The sequence below is a fragment of the Protopterus annectens genome, chromosome 17.part0 (genome assembly GCF_019279795.1).
Source record: "Protopterus annectens isolate FY-2018-M chromosome 17.part0, PAN1.0, whole genome shotgun sequence".
Taxonomy (NCBI): domain Eukaryota; kingdom Metazoa; phylum Chordata; order Ceratodontiformes; family Protopteridae; genus Protopterus; species Protopterus annectens.
In genome coordinates, this window is record NC_056751.1 from 400,767,245 (window position 1) to 400,789,041 (window position 21,797).

General features: G+C 38.3%; 1 protein-coding gene across 1 annotated transcript in view; it reads left to right on the forward strand.

Moving 5' to 3' along the window:
* Positions 1 to 21,797, forward strand: part of ARNTL (aryl hydrocarbon receptor nuclear translocator like) — a 545,416-nt gene that overhangs the window by 120,036 nt on the left and 403,583 nt on the right. Inside the window, exons 4-5 of the mRNA XM_044059187.1 lie at positions 6,788 to 6,826; positions 7,709 to 7,750. Of these exons, the coding sequence (XP_043915122.1) occupies positions 6,788 to 6,826; positions 7,709 to 7,750 (81 nt within the window). The remainder of the gene's footprint in view (positions 1 to 6,787; positions 6,827 to 7,708; positions 7,751 to 21,797) is intronic.

Genomic DNA, 21,797 nt, shown 5'->3' on the forward strand with positions numbered 1-21,797 from the left:
TCCATCTTGACATGAAAGGATCTATATTTTAAGGACTTAGCTTGCTTGCAATCACTGAATGGGGTATGAAATCAATGGTTTGGCTAGATCAAAATATGTTGTCAAGTGGGGTGGCATCACTACAGCTTTTTGCCATTCCTGGGGGACAAAACCAGTTGCTAAATTCAGGTTGAATAGATTTGAGTGGGTGTGCCAGCGCTTGTTTATTAGGCAGCTGGGTATATTATCAAGTCCCATGGAAATTTATTTTTCATTTTAGAAAGCACTTTTACTAAATGTTCTTTGGTGATAATTGGGGGTCGGATACATTGAGGTATTCAGGGGTATATGGTGTTTGCATACGTTGTTTCTGGGGTGAAATTTGCACTGAATGTGTTTCCTAGTACGTTGACAATACCCACTGGATCCAAGTTGGTGTTTCAGTTTTGAATGAGCTCTAAGCAACCGTTAAGTGTTATTCCTTATCTGACTTAACTGATGGATATGTAGTTGTTCTCATCTTTTGATGCTAGCCTGAGTTCATAGGATGCCTTAGTTTTCCTTATAGCATTTTTTAATTCCTTTGAAAACTTCTTGATGTTCTCCTCCTTTATTTGAGGGACTGTAGTTTTGCTGTGTATTTTAAATGCTGATTTGCTCTTAAATTTTCTATTTTGATTTGATCTACTTGGGACAACTAAGTTAACACAGTTATCCAAGTGAGAAGCGAAGTAGTTTAAGTACTTGACGCATCACCATCTTGGGTAATAAGTTATATGTTTAATTTGGAGAGTTCGTCAAAGAATTTTAGAAGGTCTTTGAATTCCATGATATTTGCAGCTGGAGGTTTAGGAATTTTGACAAAGAAGGTTACCAGTTTGTATTCCCTTGACTGGTTAAGTCTAATCACAATGAGAATAGTACATATAGATGCTATCCGTATAAGGACCAGGTCAAAAATGTTTTATAGTGTGGCTGGTTCTTTTACAGTTTGGCCAGGGAATTCTTATTCATGAAGTCAGATAAGTTTTGAGCATATCCTGCATTTGAGGTACGAGTTTCCCAGTTAATCATTAGGGAATTGAAGTATCCCTGGATGGTGGAGTTTCTGTTTATAGGACATTCATCAGGAATACTTGGGAATCATAGCCTGTTTTACAGAGGACATAGAGGGGGGCCTGTAGAAAGGTATGATCTGATAATTGATCCTAGTTAGTGAGATTTGGATCTTAACAAATTCTGTTTTGGGGACTCTCAGGATCTGCCTCAAGACACTTTGATCTCTAACAAACATGGATTCTATCCCACAGTTTCCACTAGGACTAATGCATGGTATGCACAAAACTTAGGTACACGGAGTACTCAGAGCATTTAAGCCAAGTTCGGTAATGGTACACAACAGGAAAATTGTACAAATGCAGGAGGGCCTCAAGGTTGGGTAGCTTGCTATTTATACCTCTAATACTGAATTGATCCTCTTGGATATGGTCTTTTCTTTGTACTTTGACTTCATTCTTGGTGAAGGAAGGATTCTGCTCAGTACAAAGATCTTTCTTGCATTTGTGACATGCATGGAGAGCTATGACATGTCCCTCTGCATATCCCTCAGGAGTTTGCACATTTACCCCCACATAGCACATTACTGTGTCATAATCATACTTGTCTGGCTTAATATCCTTAAGGGCCCTTGAAATGTCTGCATTCTTGGCTTCTGAAAGACATCTCGCTGTCGTCTTGCTTTTATCCAACCTTGAGTCAAATTGGTGAGCCAGACAATGAAGTCCTCTGTCACTAGTACATTCTTGTTGGTGTTTGCTTCTGTGTATTGATGCACTGAATTTGACATAATCTACCACAAGGTGACTCTTTGCTGTGGTTGTACCAGTATGTGTTGCAGTGCTTATTTTACTCTGGAGTTTACTGTCAACGGGCCTTGGAAGCTTGGGCAAAGACTTTCTGGCGGCCTTAGCATATGATAATTTAGTGAGTTTATGCAGATGCTTTGTTACTGAGTGCTGCTCACAAGCAGAAGCATAGCTAGGGTGGGACAAAGAGGAGGATGTCCGGGTGTGATTGGCAGAGCTGTCCCTCCCCAAGGTCCTCATGAGGGCAGAAGGTAGAGTGGGAGGGTGGTAGGACCTGGTGCGCTTCAGCGAAGGCTCTTGCCAGATTGGAGTGCAGGCATTTTGCTGCTCTAATGTGTATCAGATTTGAGAGAGACTGTTTGTTTTTCATCCTCGCATTGTGGGTCGCTAGATCAGAGAGTGGTACTGGGTGCCAAATGAGCCAGTTATGGCTCTGCAGTTTAGTTAAGTAAAGCATCTCACAAATAGTGTCAAGTTAAGCAATAATTCATTGCATGTGAACATCAGACAATTGCTACACTGCCTGAACATACCAAGTGTTATGAGGCTGGCAAATGAAGCAAGTCTAGTTTGTTGACTTTCTGTTTTAGTCCGAGGTACAAGAGAAAAGGGATTCTGAAGAGGTTCCCGTTTATAGTATTTAATATAAAGAAAAAACTCAATGGAGTAGCTTGTATTTAGCACTAAAACCTGTTGTTATTGTACTTATTAAATTAAGAATGTAAAATGTGGGCAAATACTTCCTAGTTTAATAGTGTTTAATATAAAATAAATAAATGAACTAGATACTGTTTGCACTAAAACTGTTATTGTTGTAATTACTTAAAATGGTTTAATGGTAGAACTTGAGTGAAGCACCAAAACAGAATGGTGTAGACCTCAACCTTTATTGGCTTATAAACACAGTTTAAGGTGCTGCACTTGAGGTTGTTCAATGTGTAATGTTTGTAAGAGAGAACATAGCTAGGGCTTTAGCCAAAAATGTCTGCCTTTTAGAAACAGCAGCATTATATTCCTTATCACAGAACAATCACTACTGGCCCACAGAAGGCCAACACCCTGACCAAAACAGCTGAAAACTGCTGTTAAGTGTAAAAAGCGAGATGCACAGAGGAAACAGTCAACTTAATGTTAGGGTGATACTCCACTGTATAGTAAAAGTCAGGCAGCACTTATTCACGCAGTAAAACAACTTTCAGCCAAACAGACTGAAATAATGATAGTAAATTCAGAGAAAGCACGATTTAAAAAGCACAGTTTACTAGGTGAATTCAAATACAAATGAAGACAGGCACTTTCTTGTTTTTTGAAATCTGATGTTAAAAAGCCAGTTATTCTCTTCAGCAAATGCACTTATAGTGCAACCCTTTGTAGCCTTAGAAAAGATGCCAGATAAGTGGCACCCAGTGCAAATAAACTTCAACGAGAAACTGAAAGAACCAGTAGAAAAATAGGTAGGGCTTTAGCCAGTAACATCTACCTCGCAGAAACAGCAGCAACATATTCACTGAAGGAGAGAGCAATTACTAATGGCCCTCAGAAATCTTAGGGTCTGTATCATAGTCGAAGTTCTATTAACTTCGAACATGAAATGTATGAACCATTCCATTCGAAGTTACAAAACTTCGACTATGATTAAAAAAAAAGGGGGGGGGACAAAATTCACTGTTGTAAGCAGGGGGGCAAGCCCCCTGCACCCCCCGCTACTTAAATATACCAACTCTGAGATCGCACCTCATTCAACAGAACAAAAACCTCCCCTTACAGAGATTTCATTGAAATGCTCAAACTTGTACAAGTTCAACTATGTGATAGGAACCCGAAATCTTACACCCTGACTAAAACTAGCTAAAAGAAATGCAAGTTAAGCGTTAAAAATGGAGGTACACAGAGAACCATCAACTTAACACTAGAGTAATAATTTGTAACACAGTATCAGCCAGGCAACTGTTACACACCCACTAAAACATTGTCTAGGGACATGGAGGATGCCCATTAGGAGGCTGTAAGACTGGTATATCAGATGTCGTTTCTTCCATCCATTCCTCAACAGGTGGGTCTTTGGATCCAATTTCAACCACCCAAGACTTTGGATCCAAAGCTCAGGCACCCCCTTACTAATAATTACCTGCAGACCCAGACATTACCTCAGACCTCATTTGCCATTCCTTTGCTGCAGAAGCTGATCTCCACTGCTCAGGCATCAGCTTTCCACAAGTGAGTTTTTTGGCTATATTGGTGATAGATTTATTTGAATATGTGTGTTTTTTATAATTTGATCTTGCCTTTCCATTTTGTAACTGAGTGTGTGTGTGTGTGTGTGTGTGTGTGTGTGTATATATATATATATATATATATATATATATATATGTATATATATATGTATATATATATATATATATATATATATATATATATATATATGTATATAAATAGATATATAGATATATATAAATATAAAATATATATATTATTATATCTATATTTTCCTCTGTTTTATTCAGAGTTTCTGTCGCTACCCTCTTTCACGCTGTTGGCAATTTTTTCTATTTAGATGTTCAAAAAGAAAAAAATAACTTTAAAAATTGTTTGTAGGAGTGTTTTATGTTTTTCCTGGTGCAGTATGTATTTTGCCTGTTCTATTTTTTTGTGATGGTGTTGCTGTTTTGGCTCAGATTTATAGTTAAGTTGGACAGACCTTTGGAGTTTAAAAAATGTTTGGCCTGTGACCACAAGATCCTGAACGCCAATGCACATTGTAAATGTGTCTACTGTCTAGGTGCTACCCATCTGGCTGAACAGTGATCGGCACTGCTTTTGGTTCCCAGGCAGTTATGTGCAAAAACAAATTGGTGCTGAAGGAATTTTTCCTTGCCCCTGTGAGAGATTTGTCCCAAACTGTCTTCTACCTGTGAAGCTTCTCCTTCTTCCAAGAAATCTTCAGACAAATCAGGAGGGGAAAAATCCACAAGACAGACCTGAGGAGAAGACTAAGGAATCCAGAAAAATGCCCCAAATTGCTCTTCCACTTCTGTTGCTTCTTTGGCCCTGACTCTGAAGTCATCTAAACATTTGGATCAGACAGCTTTCTCAGAGCCTATTTTGATCCAATTCAAAACTCCTTTTGTGGAGCTGAAGTTTTCCTTGAGCCCATTTCACCCAGACACCAATCCCCATTTTTACAAGAGAGACCCTTCCACTGGTCCTCTAGGCCACTTTCTGCTTTTTCTTTGCGGTTAGTCCTATTGACCAGGAGCCTTTCCAAAGCAGACATGGACTGGATGATGAGGAAATTTCTCAGGTTCCAGATTGAATTGAGGGTCCTCTGAGATCCTGCAATAGCTGGATCTGGGAGCTTAGCTCCTTCCCCTCACCACTTCATGGCTCGTACCCCAGTCTGCTTTTCGAGTTTGGGTTTTACATATCCAAATATCACCCAGAGTTTGTTTGTATCAGATCTGAAGTCTTGGCAGTCTTCCACTCTAGATCCCCCTCTGATTTGACTGGCTCCACTCCAGAAGGATCTTTGGGTCAAAATGTCAGCACCAAGTCTGGAGGAACAGGGTCTACTCCAAAACTCTGAGAGCAGTCCCTTCCTCTTAGACCCTCAGAACAGGATAGCTTGACTCCAGTGTCAGCCTTACAGCTGGACAACTCTGCTCCAGTTTCAGGCTCAGAGCCTATACAATTTAAATATTAAATATATTAATTCTTACCTGTATCTTTGCTCACATTGTGTCATTTGTAAAGCAATAAAATGTTGCTAATCATTTATAGTGATGTAAGGATGCTAGCTAGCATTGAGGAGCTCAAGATTTGGGCAGAAACACTTGTTTCCAGTTTCTGGCAAAAGGTATCCTTTCATGTTGTTGTCACGTTCACTTTTATGTCACAAATGGGAATGTAGGTGAGGGGGCTTTTAAGACTTTTCAGTCTTGTTTTCACAGAACACTAAAACTGCTTTTAACGTGGGCAGTTCTTAATGAGCATTAATCCTAAATGTTTCCAACATTATTGCAAGTCAGAGGTGCTGGAACAAATGCTTTATATTGTTGACTTGTTCTGAGAGATTCCCTTGAAGATTTACTGCAATGCCCATTTCCAGTGCAACAATGGTTGAAGGAACTTTCTGCCTATCTGGGACTCTTGTGTTGCTGTAATGGCAACTGTATTTTCTAGCCTTGTGTTTCCCTTTGTATGTGGGTGGTTAAGTGCTGTTCAAAGTCTATAAAGAGGCCTTCACTAAGTATGGCTTTTATGAGGAAAGCCAGACAATGGGAGGAAAATAACTCAAGATTTATTTTATGTGCTGTAGTCTAGCATCTTAGTTGGTGGCTTTTGATTAGCATTACACTAAAGTTTTTATATGGCTCTAGTGCTTATAAGCTTAGTTCTGAAGTTTGGCTTGATAGGATGTCGTCTTAGGAGGTGTTTTGTAACTGAAAGCGTCTTAGTGTTTCATTATTAGAAAAACGTATGTTGATGTATAATGCCAGCTATAGTTAGGGTGGTTTTATTTGACATATCTAGCCTTTGTGTGAACTCCATTTTGGGATGTTAATTAAAATTAATTGGTTTGAGGGATTCTGGGGCAGTCCTGCCACAAAACTCTGGGGAAGGAAGCTGAGACAGAAAGCAAATGACTACACATATGGAGGAAAATGCAGGACAGTTTTAAAATAGTCTTCTAAATTGGGTTTGACATTGTCCTTTTTAAGTACAGCTAAGCGTGCAGTTTTGTCAAGTATTCATGATGAAGTTGTTGAAGATGGGCAATTTTCTTGCTGTTTTTAGAGTTCGGCCTTAATGTTTAAAATTACTTGTGATGATTGTAAAGGATGAGATGAAAGAAATGCATATTGTTTTGCACAATATGCCTGCTAAAAATGCTGGCAGTCGCACATTACACTGACAGACCACTAAATTCTTTTTCATGTTTCTAGGGAAGGCATGGATACAGACAAGGATGATCAGCTCGGACGGTACAGTGTATAGCTTCTTTTATTTTGCATACACATTGAAGTGGCAGCCAGTGCAGAAGATCTGGGTTTGATTTCTACAGAATGAGTCACTGAAGTGCATGCTGTGGTGGGGTCATGGATGTACAACATTTGGTTGGTGCTTGGTATTCATTTTTAAAGTGACTAGCAGCACCTTTATTAATTCATAATATATTAAAAAGACCTTCATCCGATCTGTAGTGTCTTGAGTAGAGGACACTTTTATACATATGCATATGTTTTCGTACATGGACTGGTAAAGCAGGGCCACTGTGTGTTTTTGTTTTAGAGGTTTAAATGTGTTCTTTTACCCATAGAGAAAGTTGCCCATCATTTGGTGTGTATAAAAATAGAAAAGCAATCCATTTCAACTCTACGTAGTTGTATCTGTGGTAGTTTTACCCTGTAAATTCCATCTTCATTGTAAGCGCATTATGATATGTGCTGAATCAATGGAGAGTAGTGGGCCAGAGGAATTATTTTTTCAAGTATAAACATTTTTTAAATTTATGGATAATCTCTAACTGTTGTTTAGTACACCTTTGCTGTATAAGTGGCTAAAAATAATCAATAAATACCTACATAAGTACATACAAACTAAATAACTTCATATCCAAAACATGAAAAACAAATTATGATGGTGTGAGTGCAATGTTGGCTATCTGGAGTCTAAAGACTCTTGTTCTGTGATGTGCATAGTCCTACACTTTGATTTATTTGCATGTATATGGCATGTACTCTGTTTATAAAAGCATTTATGTAATTAATGTTTTAGAGACTGGTATTCTGGCATTTTTTTAAGTTCTGCAAAATATATTTGGATTGAATTCCAACTCTGATACTTTTGTTTCTTTTGTCTTCTAGTCTGGAATGTGCTGACCAGCAAGGAAGAATTAAGAATGCCAGGTAAGTTTTTGCATCTGTTTTTTCATGGCACCAAGATTAACTGTTCCCCAATATGTTTAGCCGTGATTTTAGGAGTTAGTTTACATAAAGTATTCCAACATCATATTGTCATATGAATCACAAATCACTCAGTCCATTGTGTCAATGTATGTGTATAAGTACACATGTAAATACACAGTTGAAAGTTAAATGTTTGTTCTTTATTAGATCATTGTTGTAGTAGCATAGATGAAGTTATGTGGGAAGCATCTTGACAAAAAATGGACATCTTGCCAGTGTACAAATGGTTTTAGGTGTCTTCCTCATGTATAATATGTCCAAGGAAGCAAGATGCCATGCTAGTATAATATGTCCAAGGAAGCAAGATGCCATGCTAGTATAAAAGCAGATGTATAGATGCCAAAAATCAAACTTTCTTGCCATTAAAGATTTCAGTCAGACTTGGTCTTTGCTGCATCTTTAGGGTTTTAGTAAACAGCTCGTTTGATAATGTAATTTGTCTTTTTGGATGTGATGTTTAAATCAAAGTCCCACCTAACTGAGTTAGTGGTATCCCAGGTGGATGTAAAAGATACCACGTCATGTATTGATTAGTGTAAGAGAAGTTCCCTGGCCCAAATTCCCAGAGTAGTATAAAATACCACCTCTGGTTTCCACTCAAGAGGCCACTAGTCTAGTGAGACTAATCTGGGTAACCAAGGATAAATATTGTTCAACTTCTGGGCAGATAAGTATCCACTAGGGGACTTTCCTTCTTTTTTTGAATAAAAATTGGTGAGAAATGTTTTTTCTATGTCTATGAGAAAAGGGAAGTGCCTGTGAGGAAGACAAATACCCTGTAATGATTCCTATACAAACTTTTTGTTGCGTCTAGGAGAGATGCACAGCATCTGCTTCTATCATATTTGCTTGTCATTTACTCCCAGGATGGTCAGAAGTCAGCTTAACAGCCTTTGCATTTTCCTCAAAAATCAGTGACTCAAAGGCCCTTACTCATTTTTGTATAGATACATTTCCTCAGACATCCTTTTCTTATTCCTATGAAAACGAAATCTGCAAAAGAGGCTTCTGAAGAGTTTCTATGTTCAACCTCTCTACTGATGTGCAATGGACAGCTCAGTTGTTGCTCAGATGTTCCCAACCCCTTTGGTACTGGTCCAAAGGATGCCACCAAGTGTTGGGAGTCAGGAGCTTCTTCAAAGACTGCATGTGTGGCTATGGCCAAGAAGTGAGAATGCTGTCTTTGTGCTTTTGTAAGAATCAGACAGAACCCTCTCCGTTTAGTCAGGAAAGAGGTAGTGGGCTTGGTAATTGAAGTATTGGCACCTGGTACTTGTAGGTCATCTGTTTAAGGACACCAGAAAAGGAAAAAAAAAAATAAAAGACCAAACCTCTTCTCCACCTTCTACCCCTTTTGCTAAAAAAACAGTGGCATAGTTTTGCTAAGGGGCTTTTAAAAGCCTTCTAGTTCTTAGTCTTCTGCTGCGTCTTTTCCATTTAAAAAGAAAAACATCTTCCCTTACCTCAGATGGTAACTCCCAGTCAGAAGCAGAAGAGGGAGGGCCCGGACTGTGCTTTTTACGTATCATCTTCAGCTTCTTTGACTTCAGAGACTGAGGGAAATGTTTCTTCTGATTCTGCTATAGAGGACATATCCTTTTCTGACACAATTGCCAAAGTAAAGGACCTCTCCCAATGGGAAGAAAAAGAAGTATCATTCATGCAAAAGACGTACTACAGGCTCCTTCAGGTGGATACTCCCAACACCTCTTGCCATTCCTCCTGTCATTGGTGCTATGGAGGATGCTTTCATTTATTCGTGTGCTTCTCCAGATAGTCAGCCACGTGCACCCAAAAGACCTGACATGTTTTGTAAAGTGCCTCTAAATCACAAATTCCTCTTCTGTAACTCCCTTGCAAATCATTTTCTTGTTTCTTTGCCCACCCCCCCCACCCCAAAAAAGAAACTCCAGTTCTAAACAATAACTATTACTAACCTAGCTCCATTTGACAAGGGTGGTAGACTTTTTGACAGGTATAGGAAAACTCTATACCTCTTCTATCTTAGTCTTAAAGATAGTAAATCGTCTGGCTGATGTGGCCAGATTTTTGCTTGGGACATTTGCAGATATGAGTAAGACTTTGCTGATTTACCCATTTCTGAATGAAGTTTTCCTTAATGTAATTTCTTTAGTAATCTTCAGATACCCTAAAATGTACATATGATGCAGCTGATGCAGTTTACTGAACAGCTGTTGTAGATAGTGTTATGCGCAGGTATGCTTGGCTCAGATTGCAAAATCTCCATGAAGATGTAAAGGTGCAAATCCTTAGTACTTCTCTTGTGAAAAAGTTTTATTTGGATATTCCTCTACTGAGGTTTTAAAACAACTTTATGAAAGAGGGAAGCTTATTCTTTCAATCTGCCATACCTAAATACAACAGGAATTACACCTCCAGTCCAGGGCCTTTTAGAAAAATGCAAACCCAGCAAAAAAATGGTAAACTGGTAAGAAAGTGTAGCATGGGAATGAAAAAAGGAGGTGGGAGTCCAACCTCTGTCACATACCAATAATGCATGACTGTCTATTTAGCCAAAACCACTTCCCTCTCACCGTGGCCATCCATGCAATATACCAAACAGTGTATCGCTTTCTTTTCCCCTTTGGAATCAAAATTGCTTCATATCCTTGTGTTTCGGAAATAGTTCAAAGTAGATGACAGTGACATTGGAACTCTTTTCCTCCAAACCTAGGACTTCCATCACACCCCCAAGTCAAACTCCTCTGCTTCCTCCCATTCTGTGCATTATCCCAAGGTGTCATAGAACCTGTGCCAAAATGTTTGAAAGGCCAAAGGGTTTTATTCCCAAATAATTCTACTACATCTATCTCTTCTCCATCTGTTCATACTAGTTCCAAATTTCAAAATGTTTATCCTTCATTATTCACAGAGACTTCAGAGCCTTTTCAAGGCTTTGTGTCTGGTTTACATTTTCAGTTATTTACTTTACCTTTTGGGCTTTCCACAGATCCAAAGGTTTTCAGAAAATGTCTAGTTCCAGGGATTGTTTTTGTGGAATACATGGAATCCACATTTTTTTCTACTTGGACAATTGCATTATTTTTGCAGAAACTCTTCAAAATTGTCATGAATCTGTTTCAAAACGTACATCTCACTCTGGAGAAATCGATTCTTCTCCCTTTTCACAGACTGACTTTTCTAGAATGCCTTCTGGACAACCTTTTTGATGGCTTTTCATGGCTTATCTTCCCATAGAAAAGGTTGCATTTTGCCATCCCTATTTCCTACAGTTTCCCACCAAACTCTGATAGCTGCAAGTGATTATCTCAGGATTTTAGGATACATAGTTTCTACCATCCAGATCATTCCACTAGCCCAGACTGCATGTATGAAAAATACAATGTTTTTTCAAGTCCATGTGGACTCGGCACCAGCATCCTCTATCATTCCCAGTCCTGGAATTTGTCAGGAAGGAACTCTTATGTTGAATCCAAGTCTCTTTATGTCCCCTTCTTGGTCTGCAATAAAGGATGCATCAGATTTTGCATTGGGAGCAGAATTGAGGGAGAACAAAGTACAAGGAGTTTGAGGCCATCTTTTCAAGAAGTACATGAACATAAAGGAATTGATGGCCTTGGTAAATGCATTCAGGACTTTGTATCATCTGTGGACTTCATGTCTTCTTTGTCAATTTCAGAGAAACATCATGGCTATGTGGTACATAAACAAGCAAAGTGGGGGGGGGGGGTGCAGGTCTTGCCTCCTCTTATGCAGACTAGCTACGATAGCCTCGAAAATGCAACTCAGCACAGTCTGTCTCTCTGGACTGCTTGCAGTCCTTCAAAGCAGAACACAGTGGCAGATTATTTGAGCAGATCCAGGACAGACTCTCATGAAGAATGCTAAACCTACGGTATAGGGATAGGCCTTCCAGGAGATTTGCACCAGTGGTAAACTCCCCAGGAGATTTGCACCAGTGGTAAACTCCCCAAATAGATCCGTTTGCTTCTGGTCTAACAACCAGCTAAACAAATTCTGCTCCAGTACACCATGCAAAAAGTCCTGGAAGACAGATGCCGCCTTCTTCCTGTGGATGTGAATGTTCCTGCATGCTTTTCCTCTGATAACCAGAGTTATTTTAAAGATCCAAAAGGACTCTCCAACAATCGTACTGGTAACTGCCTTTTGGCTCAGACAACATTGGTTCACCCTTTTTATAAAAGTAGTCTGTGGAAATTGACAAACTTCCCCACAGAATCTGTTCACCCAGGATAAGGGTCACTAATCCACCCCAACCTGCAGAACCTGAATCTGACTGCCAATTTTGATCCCACTTTGGCAGCTTTTTTCTGTAAGGACATGCAAAAGGTGTTAAAGGAGGCTGGAAAACATGCCATTAGACAATCTTTTTTAGCTAAATGGAAGAGATTTTCTAGTTGGTGCCACAGGAGGCATTATAACCCATTCTCTGCAGTGGCCTCCCTGGTTCTACAGTATCTGTTTTGATATCTCAAATCAGGCCTTTCGTACTCCTCTATTAAGATCCATCTTTTGGCATTTTCTGATCTCTACATACTTCCTTGTTCCAGGTAAAATAGTTTTTTGAAAGTGTCCTTGCATATTTGTCTATATTGAAAACAGGTGGCTCATCCTTGGGATCTCTGTTTTATCTTGGAAACACTGACTCTTCCAACTTTTGAACCAGCTTATCAAGCTGACTTGAAATTCTTGACATAGAAAACTGTACTGTTCACTGCTCTGACTTTGGCTAGAAGGTTTTCCTGAGTTGAAGGCTGTGGTGATCATTCAGTCCTTTCTGATTCAAAGGAACAGGGTAACTAAGAGCTAACCCTTCCTTCATGTCTGAGGTGGTCTCTGAATTCACATTACTTCAGTCTCTTCATCTCCCTGTCTGCTTTTATGAAAAAAAAGGGAGAGAATGCTACATACCCTTGAAATCCCCAGTCAATCTGGATGCTACCTTGCCAAAACAAAGGACTTTAGAGCTTCTTATTGGTTCTTCATTTCTTTTGATGAAGAGAAAAATAGGGCAATCTGTGTCAAAATACACAATTTCATAGTGTTATCCAATTCCATCCAATTTTTTTTATACTTATGGAAAGTCCCTTCCTTAGAAGGCCAATGCTCACTGTACCAGACATTTTGCTACTTCTAGGGCTGCTACTTTGGTATTTGGAAAAGGGTGCACTCTAGAGCTCTTCTAGAAGGAGCATATTGATCTTTTGTACACATCTTCTTTAAACATTACAAGATTGACTCATTCTTTAGGTCAAGAGCTGAATTAGGTCTGATCTTCAGGGGCTCCTGGACCCTGGTCCTTCCTCCTCATCCTCCTCCTTGGCTATTTAGGCTATGGCTAAAGAACAGCTTTATTAGATCCGTGATCTTTTGATAAACTGATGCACATGAAAACAGCATAAAAGTAGATGTTCTGATTGATCACTGCTGCAGTATTAACTTCATCCTACCATCTCCCCCTTTCATTTTATTCCTTTCTGGCTCTAACTGATTCTATTCCTTCTTCTTCTGTGCCTTGGCCAGGGTGGGGATTCTCCTTATCCCTGTCTCTCTTTCTTCTAACACATAAATTCTACATTTGGACTCTAGTCCTTCACAGCCTCCCTTTTTGTGTGACAGGCAAAAAAGTGCCAGTTGTTTGCATCTGTGTGTCTTATTTTATACCAACACACCCTTATGCTTCCTAGGATGTATGGTGCAGGTGGGAGGTACCCAAAAGTTTTTGAATACTGGTTGGGCATCCGATCCTTGGCTGAATGTGACCCATATAGCTTTACCCTACTGAAATAGTAATCTATTCCAACATCTACTTGTTATGGTAAATTCACTGTCATAACTGTACTTTCAGGCTGGTGATTTTTAAGCATTATGAAAACTAGATTAAAAAAGCAGTTTTGTGCTACTCTGTAATGCTACATGGCAAGAGAAACTTTACATACTTGCACTGTTATCAGGGTTGTGAGCTACCTTAATTTTAAATCTTTAAAGTAACAAAGTTTAAATCGGCTGTTCTCAACATTTCACGACTGATTTCAAGTGCTCAAATATTTTGTGGTTCATAACACCATGTTTGTAGGTATTTTATTGAGAGCCAATCTTGTTTTGGTGCTGAAAAGGTAAGTAGATAAAGAGGTTAACCATTAAAAGTCAAAATCACTTACTGTTGCCTTTCTAGCATAACTACACAAACCAAATACACAAGGATATGTCTGCTTATGTCTTGATCTTCCTTCAGGATACTTCAGTTCAGTTTTCTGTTTTCAGTCCTATTGTTTAAGAACCAATCATTTGCTGCACTCAACATCAACTGAATGTGTATGACCACCTGTCCCTTTCCAGTTCTTTTATTGTTGCTCCGCCAGACAAGAGCTCTTACTTCCTCAGTATCGTTGGTATTTGTCTTTTTTTTTGCTTCTTGTTCAATCTAGCTTCTTTCCAAAGTAGAGTAGTTCTGCTAAACAAATCCCGATAACTGGCAGGTACATTCATTGTCTCATTTACTTAGGAATGGAGCAAGAGACTGCTTCTTTTTGGGGGAGCACAAGCAGAAACTGTGTAAGGGCATAGGTAGATACAATTAATAAAAAAAGTTACTCAAATGACTACTTGATTAAACTTAACTGCTCATTCGTAGAATGCTATTAGTAATGTCTTGAGGAGTACAAACACAAGACAAAGGATGTGAAAAAATAGGATGAGTTGGTGAGAATACAGGAAGCAGGCAATTGTGGTTCTGCAAAAAAGAGATGTACAAAACCTAGATATCCACTGTAGGGTGTGGATAGTTTTTCACTGGACAGCACAGTCAGTAAGAGTAATAATCATGATGATGATGATGATGATAACAGCAATAAAAATAAGTTTGAAGTGTGCCGGACAGCCCAGCAGAGCTGCTACAGAGTGGGAGAGCTTGATTGAGTAGCATTAGGTTTGGAAATGACCAAGATAATTGGAATAGTTAAGGAAAAAATACTTTCAGATGAACAGGAGCACACACAAAGGCTGTAGCTGTTCGATATTTGTGAAGGAAAAAAGGCAGCCTTTTCATTAGACAAAATCAGGTGTACAGTTTCAGGATTGTTCTCAGACTGTACAACTGTTTGTGATTGAAGTGACTGAGCTGATATACTCATTGAGAAGTGAGCACTGGAGGGTGCTTGACACAAAAGGAATACGGCATCAGCACAGCAGCAGACAGAAATTCTTTAGTTACGTGGAACTCGGCTGTCTAACTTCTATAAGCATCCTGTGCCTTTGACTGTCACTTCAAGATGTCTTGACCTTCAGCCTCTTCCTTCACCTCCCATTCCCCTTCCTTCATTGCAGCTTTTGCCTTGTTCAGCAGATTTTGCAACCTGGTTTTGTCACAGACCTCTGAGGCAGGCTTCTTTCATTTCCAGGTTTGAAGTAGAGATTTCCAGTCATTCTGAATTTGTTGTCTATCTCCCACCCCTACTTTTTTTTTTTTTTTTTTTTTTTAAGCAGCTTGGTTAATTTGGCTTTGTGGGACTATATACAATACTTCTCCACCCCCTGCAGTAGTAGCTAATGTAGCATAAAATACATCACCTCACCCTCATTTTCCAAGGATAGCCTCTGTTGAGGCAGGCTTTTTAGTATCTGCTTCTGTCTCCTGGCCACTCCACTAGACAGCCAATGTTTCTGCTCATTACTGTTCTTCACTAGCACATTGTTATATTGTCAAACTTCTTGTCTGACAGCGTCACAACTTCATTAACGAGCTTTGGCCCAGTAAGTAACATCGTAGGCATCGGGCTGAGCACCTAACCTGGTGATAGGGTGTGTAATACTTGCCTCAATGCCAGCTTCCACCATCTTCTTACCACTCTTTGTCAGTTCTGACATCTGATCAATTTTTACTGTACCCAGTGCCATCTGTGATCTCTTACCTGGTATTGATCTTTGCATCTACTTACAAAAGATGGCCTTTGTATCAGCTAGTATCAGTTAACCATTCCTGGCTGTAACTCCAGTTCAAGTGTCAACTGACTTCATTTTTGGCATTTTTTTACTTAATTTTTATAATTGTAGGATCAATTTGTAGTAACAAACTGGTTACAGTAAAAGAAAAAAAAACATACATCACTTGACACAGAATAACAGCATTAGGATTCAGGACTTAAAATTTTAATAATATGTAGACTTAACACTGCTAGATTGTTTGTAGGCATTATGTCAGCCATGTGTCCTGTATGCATGCACTTAACTTCAGCCTGAAGCAGTTACTTGAGACCATGCCAAAAAAAGTCACTAATGTATATAGTTCTTTGGTTGTGATGGTGAGAATTCCATGCTCTAGGATGTAGGATGAAGAACGTTTTGAATGTATATGTTAATGCATGGTGGGCAGTGTAAACTGATTCTTAAAGCTGATTCATTTGACTTGAGTTTATTGTGAATATTCTTGTGTGTGAGTTCTGCAGAGAAATCTGGAACGATCAAGATTAATAAGCTTGTAAATAAAGGTATCAAGTTAGAACTTTGCTCAGTAAGGTTAATTGGAACCCATATCACTTTGAGAAGCCTTAGCCAGTGATGATCAGTTTGCTGTCATCTAGCAATGAGGATCTCAACATCCCTGCTTCCTAGGTGGTTTGTTCTGTACTGCTCCCTCTGTGGTACCTGATGTTGATCACTGCCACATGATGGCCATCCTGCCATCTCACTCCAGAGTCTGACATTCTGCTTATTCCCAGGTTTAGCCTTGTTGTTTTCCCTAGCTTCAGTACTAAGTACTGCTCTCTGCTAAAAGTTTTTCAGACACTTCAGCCTTGGATGTCATAAAATCAGGGCATGACGGCTAAAATTCTAAGAGGCCATCTTTTAGAGTTGTACCTAGCCCAACGGGCATTGGATGATGAAGGTATGTAAACCTAGGACCTCTTTTCAGAGTGTGAGGAAAACATTTATTAATTCATCCTTGGAGAAACTCCTCCACATGTGGTTGAGGAGAGGAAAAGCATCCAAACAGAACAGGATGTTATAAAAGCTAAATGGACTCCCCCAGATACAGTAATATCTGTCTGTAGGAGGGCAGATTGGATCTTCCATCCTTCTCAGGAGTTTGGATTATTAATAGACCACCCAAAATGAGATATAACATTTAAGCTTCTGCAGTGAAAATTAACCCCCCCCCCCAAGCTATGGCTGTCTATTCCTTCAAGGAGAAGGAGTCCAAGGCTCTGAACCAATTTTGGTAGATATTTGAACCTTCCATTCTGGCTATGTGTATGATTAATTACTTCAAACATGGGGTCTTCTTCTAAAGAGAGATTTCTGGGATAAGATCTTTGAAATGTTGGATCAGCTATCAAATGTTTAATTTAGAGACTCTGCCAAGATCCTGATAGTGTAGGCTTCCATGTTGTCATGGACGTACTGCTAGTACAGCGAGTCAGTCAGTAGACCTCCGGTATTACTTTATACGAGCTATCTTAGTTATTTATGTCTCTGTTCAATGAATATATTAAGGCAGCCAATCTAAGTTTCCCATTTCAGGACCTTTGGGCCTGAAATGGATATCGTTTTGAAGAGATGAAACAGAAAGGTGGGGTGTTTTGGAGGCAGGAATTATTGTTCAGGCTTCTATTCATTTGTCCAGCAAACACAGTAAGGTAGTGTAAACCTTGATTCTGCTGTCCTTACTAACCATTTGCAGCGGTCATGGTACAAGTCCTCAGGGAGGAGCAGTAGCAGTAACAAGTGTGTGGATTTTGTAAGTATGGCTGGTCTCATCAAGATCAGACAAGTCATAGTTTCCCCTTTCAAGGGGGGAGGGGTGTCACCCTTCACTGCTTAGCATGGGCACAGACTTACAGCCAACAGCTGAGTATTTAAAGTAAAGTGCGAGTTATTTTTCCCCAGCCAGTTCTGAATTTCAGATAATGTCCTTTGTCACATCCAGAGAAGATCCATCTTGTCTATCCCACCAGGCTTTAAAGTTGGGTCCAATGTTGCTGATACTCTTTGGTTTTCAAGAAGGCTGGAGCTATGAGACTGTTTCTGGATATCAGTGGTCTCAGCCTGTCCCTCATAAGGCAGACGTGCTGTATGGCCAGTCTTCAGTCACATCTCATTTGTGGAATAAAGTGGGGGTGGTGTTTAGACAAGATGCCTATCATGATTTTATTTTATTTTACATTTATTTACTGAGTAGTACACTGATCACAGCTTACTATTTACAGGTATAGGCCGTGTGAAATAATTCACAAAGAAAAGTGAAAAAAGTGGAACAGAAAAGCAGTAAGTTATACATCAAAAGCAGAACAGAAAGTTAATATATAACAAAAACTGTACAGTAGCAATTAATAGATATATCAACAGTTATGAAAGAAAAGTGCATTTCACATTATTATTTTTCAGGTTTACATTACATGAGAATGAGGAGAGGTAAAGGTTTCTATACTTCATAGGAAACCACCATTTTCATTTCTGAATCCTTTTGTTATGCCTTTTTTGCATTAAGAGTCGTGTCAGAGTATATGGTGGTGATCGTGGCAAGCCTGGAAGTCAAGAGGTTGTGGGTCTTTTTGTATCTTTCTTGACAGCTGGCTCTAGTGGCTGACTTAAACAAGCTTAGACTATTGCAAGAGGTTAAATAGTAGACCAGTGTAGGAAACTGAAAATTGTGATCATTTAACTCATTAATGCCTGTGTGGTATGGAATGTCACACCTCTAGCAGCATAGACATATTTTGCATTCCAGAACATTTTTCTGTAAAATAAACTGAAAAACACAAGATAAACTAATGTAAATGTTTTGTTAACAGTCAAAGCTATTAAAACTGTACAAACAGCAGTGTTATCATTAGTAAGACATATTTTTTAGTGATGAGTCAGTGCATTCAGTCTTTCCAGAAATACTATGGTATAGTGTACACCAACCTCATGTTATGTTTTTGTTAAACTATACTATGTACACATGTTAGAACATTTTGTTAACCAGACATACGGTTTCACACAACAAGAAATTCCTCCGTAAGTACACGTTTATTAAGATATTTACAAAGGTACAAAAACATGCTTGCTTGTATAAATAGCATTGAATATCTCTAAGATGTGCAACTTACAGTGCAAATATCAGACATTTTTCTTCAAGAACATCTAAGGTTTCATCTGATGTCTTGCAACAGTTTGTAAGTCACTTGGTTTTTGAAATATTAAGTATATATAAAAATATGTATTTTTCAGTTATTAACAAGAAACTAACAATATGTTAAGTAAAATGAGATGTAAATGAACATTGACAATGAACTTTTCTGTCTCCCACATGGCGTTTCACACTATACCCCTCAATAACATGTAGAGCTCGAAGCTATGAAAATCTGAACATAAATATGAATAAGTAACATAACAACAGAAACATAGGAAACTAAAGGCCAATTCCTCTCATAAATCTAGACATTAACATTCTTGCTGCATTGCTTGCAAACAGACTGAAAAAAATATTGCCAAACATATCACCTGGATGGTCATGATTCATTATTGGTAGGCAGACATACAATAACACATTAATTTTGGATACAATGATCTCGCTTTCTAAACAAAATAAAAACCCCATGTAGGCCTTTGCTTTAGATGCGTGTTAAGCCTTTAACAAAGTAAACCTAAACTTTTTATTTTCTATACTGCCCTGTTTTGATATACCACAAATACAAATATAATAAAAAAATTATATGAAAGCACTTGCACAAGTCTGTACATTAGTAAAACAAATTCAAATCCAATAAAAATTCTAAATGGGACCAGACAAGGATGTCCTTTAGCTCCGTATCTCCTCAACATATATAAAACCTCTATTTTACTCCTAACCCAAAAAACGTGCCATCATGTTCCAGGAATTTTTAGTAACGAAATTGCACTAACAGCCTTTGCTGATGATTTAAACTTACATTTCACACTTTCTAACACTGACATGAGAAAAATCCTAGACTCAGTTAGCTTCTCAAAAGTTTTAAACTATGAAATTAATCGTACAAAACCCCTAATTTTCCCTCTCAATCCACTAAGTCCCATTGAATCATAGTTTCCTAATTTGGAAATAAAATTAAAATAGCCCTCTTAGGGCTATCATTTGAACATAACCCAAAAGCATTCATGCAAAATAACTTACTAAAGATATGGGCAGACACTGAACAGGATATCCAGAGATTGTGTGTGTGTGTGTGTGTGTGTGTGTGTGTGTGTGTGTGGGGGGGGGGGGGGGGGGGTATGAAGCTATCCTTTCTTTCAAAACAGCAATTATAAAAATTAATATTCTCCCAAGGTTATTATTTCAGCTCAATGCAACAAATTTAATAGTTCAGAAAAACTTCTTTAAGAAACTAAATGTAGCTTTAGCGAAGTTCATCTGGTACCCTAAGTCTGTCAGAAGTTATTGTATCCTAAGGAAAAGGGAGGACTGGGACTACCTGACTTTAACTTATATTATGATATAATATGTTCAAACAGGATCATTCAGGTTGCTGAATATAATCCCAAGGGTAAAGAGTGATATCCACTATGGATTAAATTATGGTATGACTACATCAAAAACAGTAAGGTCACTCCCAAAATCCTTCCATTTATAAATCAGGAAAATCTAAAGGACAGCAGCTTTCATATTTCATTAAAACATAGAATAATTAGATTTCAAAAATGATGGAAGCACTAAACTTCACAAATACTTGTATCCTGTTGCAATCAATGCATCTGAATCCAAACCTCAGATTAAATAACGAGATGATAAACTTGAAAACTATCCACTCCTTAAATGCGATATTTATAGACTTAGGGAAAATCTTTAGAGGACACAAGGAATGTCCTTAACCTTCCAAAATGATACATCATAATGCTAAGGCAAATTAGAAAACTGTGCACTTAAATAATGTGAGAGTTTGAAGTAAACGATAAAAACGTACATACGTGCATACATTATGGAACTTGCTAACCATAAGGAAAAAAATGCTATCTAATACATGTAGGCTAATAGTATCCTTGAGATATCAAACATCTATTTTGTATTCAAAATGCTGGGCTGAAAAGCTCAAAGAAATTACTGATAAGTAAAGATCTAAATCCCTCGAATCAACATTAAAATGAATCCCTTTTAAGAAACTCATGTATACTCAATTAGTGATGACTAATGATGCTTACTTTACCCCAGAAATACTCAACAGTTTCAGTTCGGAAGTGTCAACAAACTGTCCTTGCTGCTACTCACAAGTAGCAGACCTCTTCCATATCTTCTGGAGCTGTAAATGTACTTAAAAGTTATGGTGCTCATTTAGAGTCACACTAGAGAAGATAGGATATCAAAAATGCACATTATCATGGGAATTTGAATTTTGCATATCACCTCTCAAAAAATACCCAAACTTAATCTGCATATTCTAATTACCGTATTCTCTAGTAAAATTGTACATTACTCAGAACTGGTTAGATTGAACCAAACTGTCATGGGAGGGCTTCAGAAGTGTGGCAGTAAAGTATATATCGGCACATAAACTGATAACGAATAACCAGAGTAAGTGCTCCTAGTTTCTAAAATACTAGAGTGTTCTCCTGGATCATATCTCAAGAGAATAGATAGATGAATTAGTGTGAATGCAAACTGAAAAGGGCATAAGACATTCTTTTGTGTGTCTAATCTAAACCTCATCATATGTAGCACTTAAAAATAGTATGTAAATTGTGACACAAATATTAATCAAAAGTTGACATTTATGTAGTACTTGTACATATTGTATATAGAGTGTTATTTATTTTGTGTATTTTGTTTTAACCCTGAAAATTCTCTTACAACAAGATGTACATAAATATGACTGTAGCTCTTCTACAATGTAACTGAATTCTAGCTTGTAAAATGCCTAGAATTGAAATATGCAAACAAACCAAGAGAAGAAGAAGAAGAAAAAAAAAATATTTGGAAAAAAAGGTAATATATGTTTGTGTGCAAGGACACTTAATGTAGTGGTACCTCTTT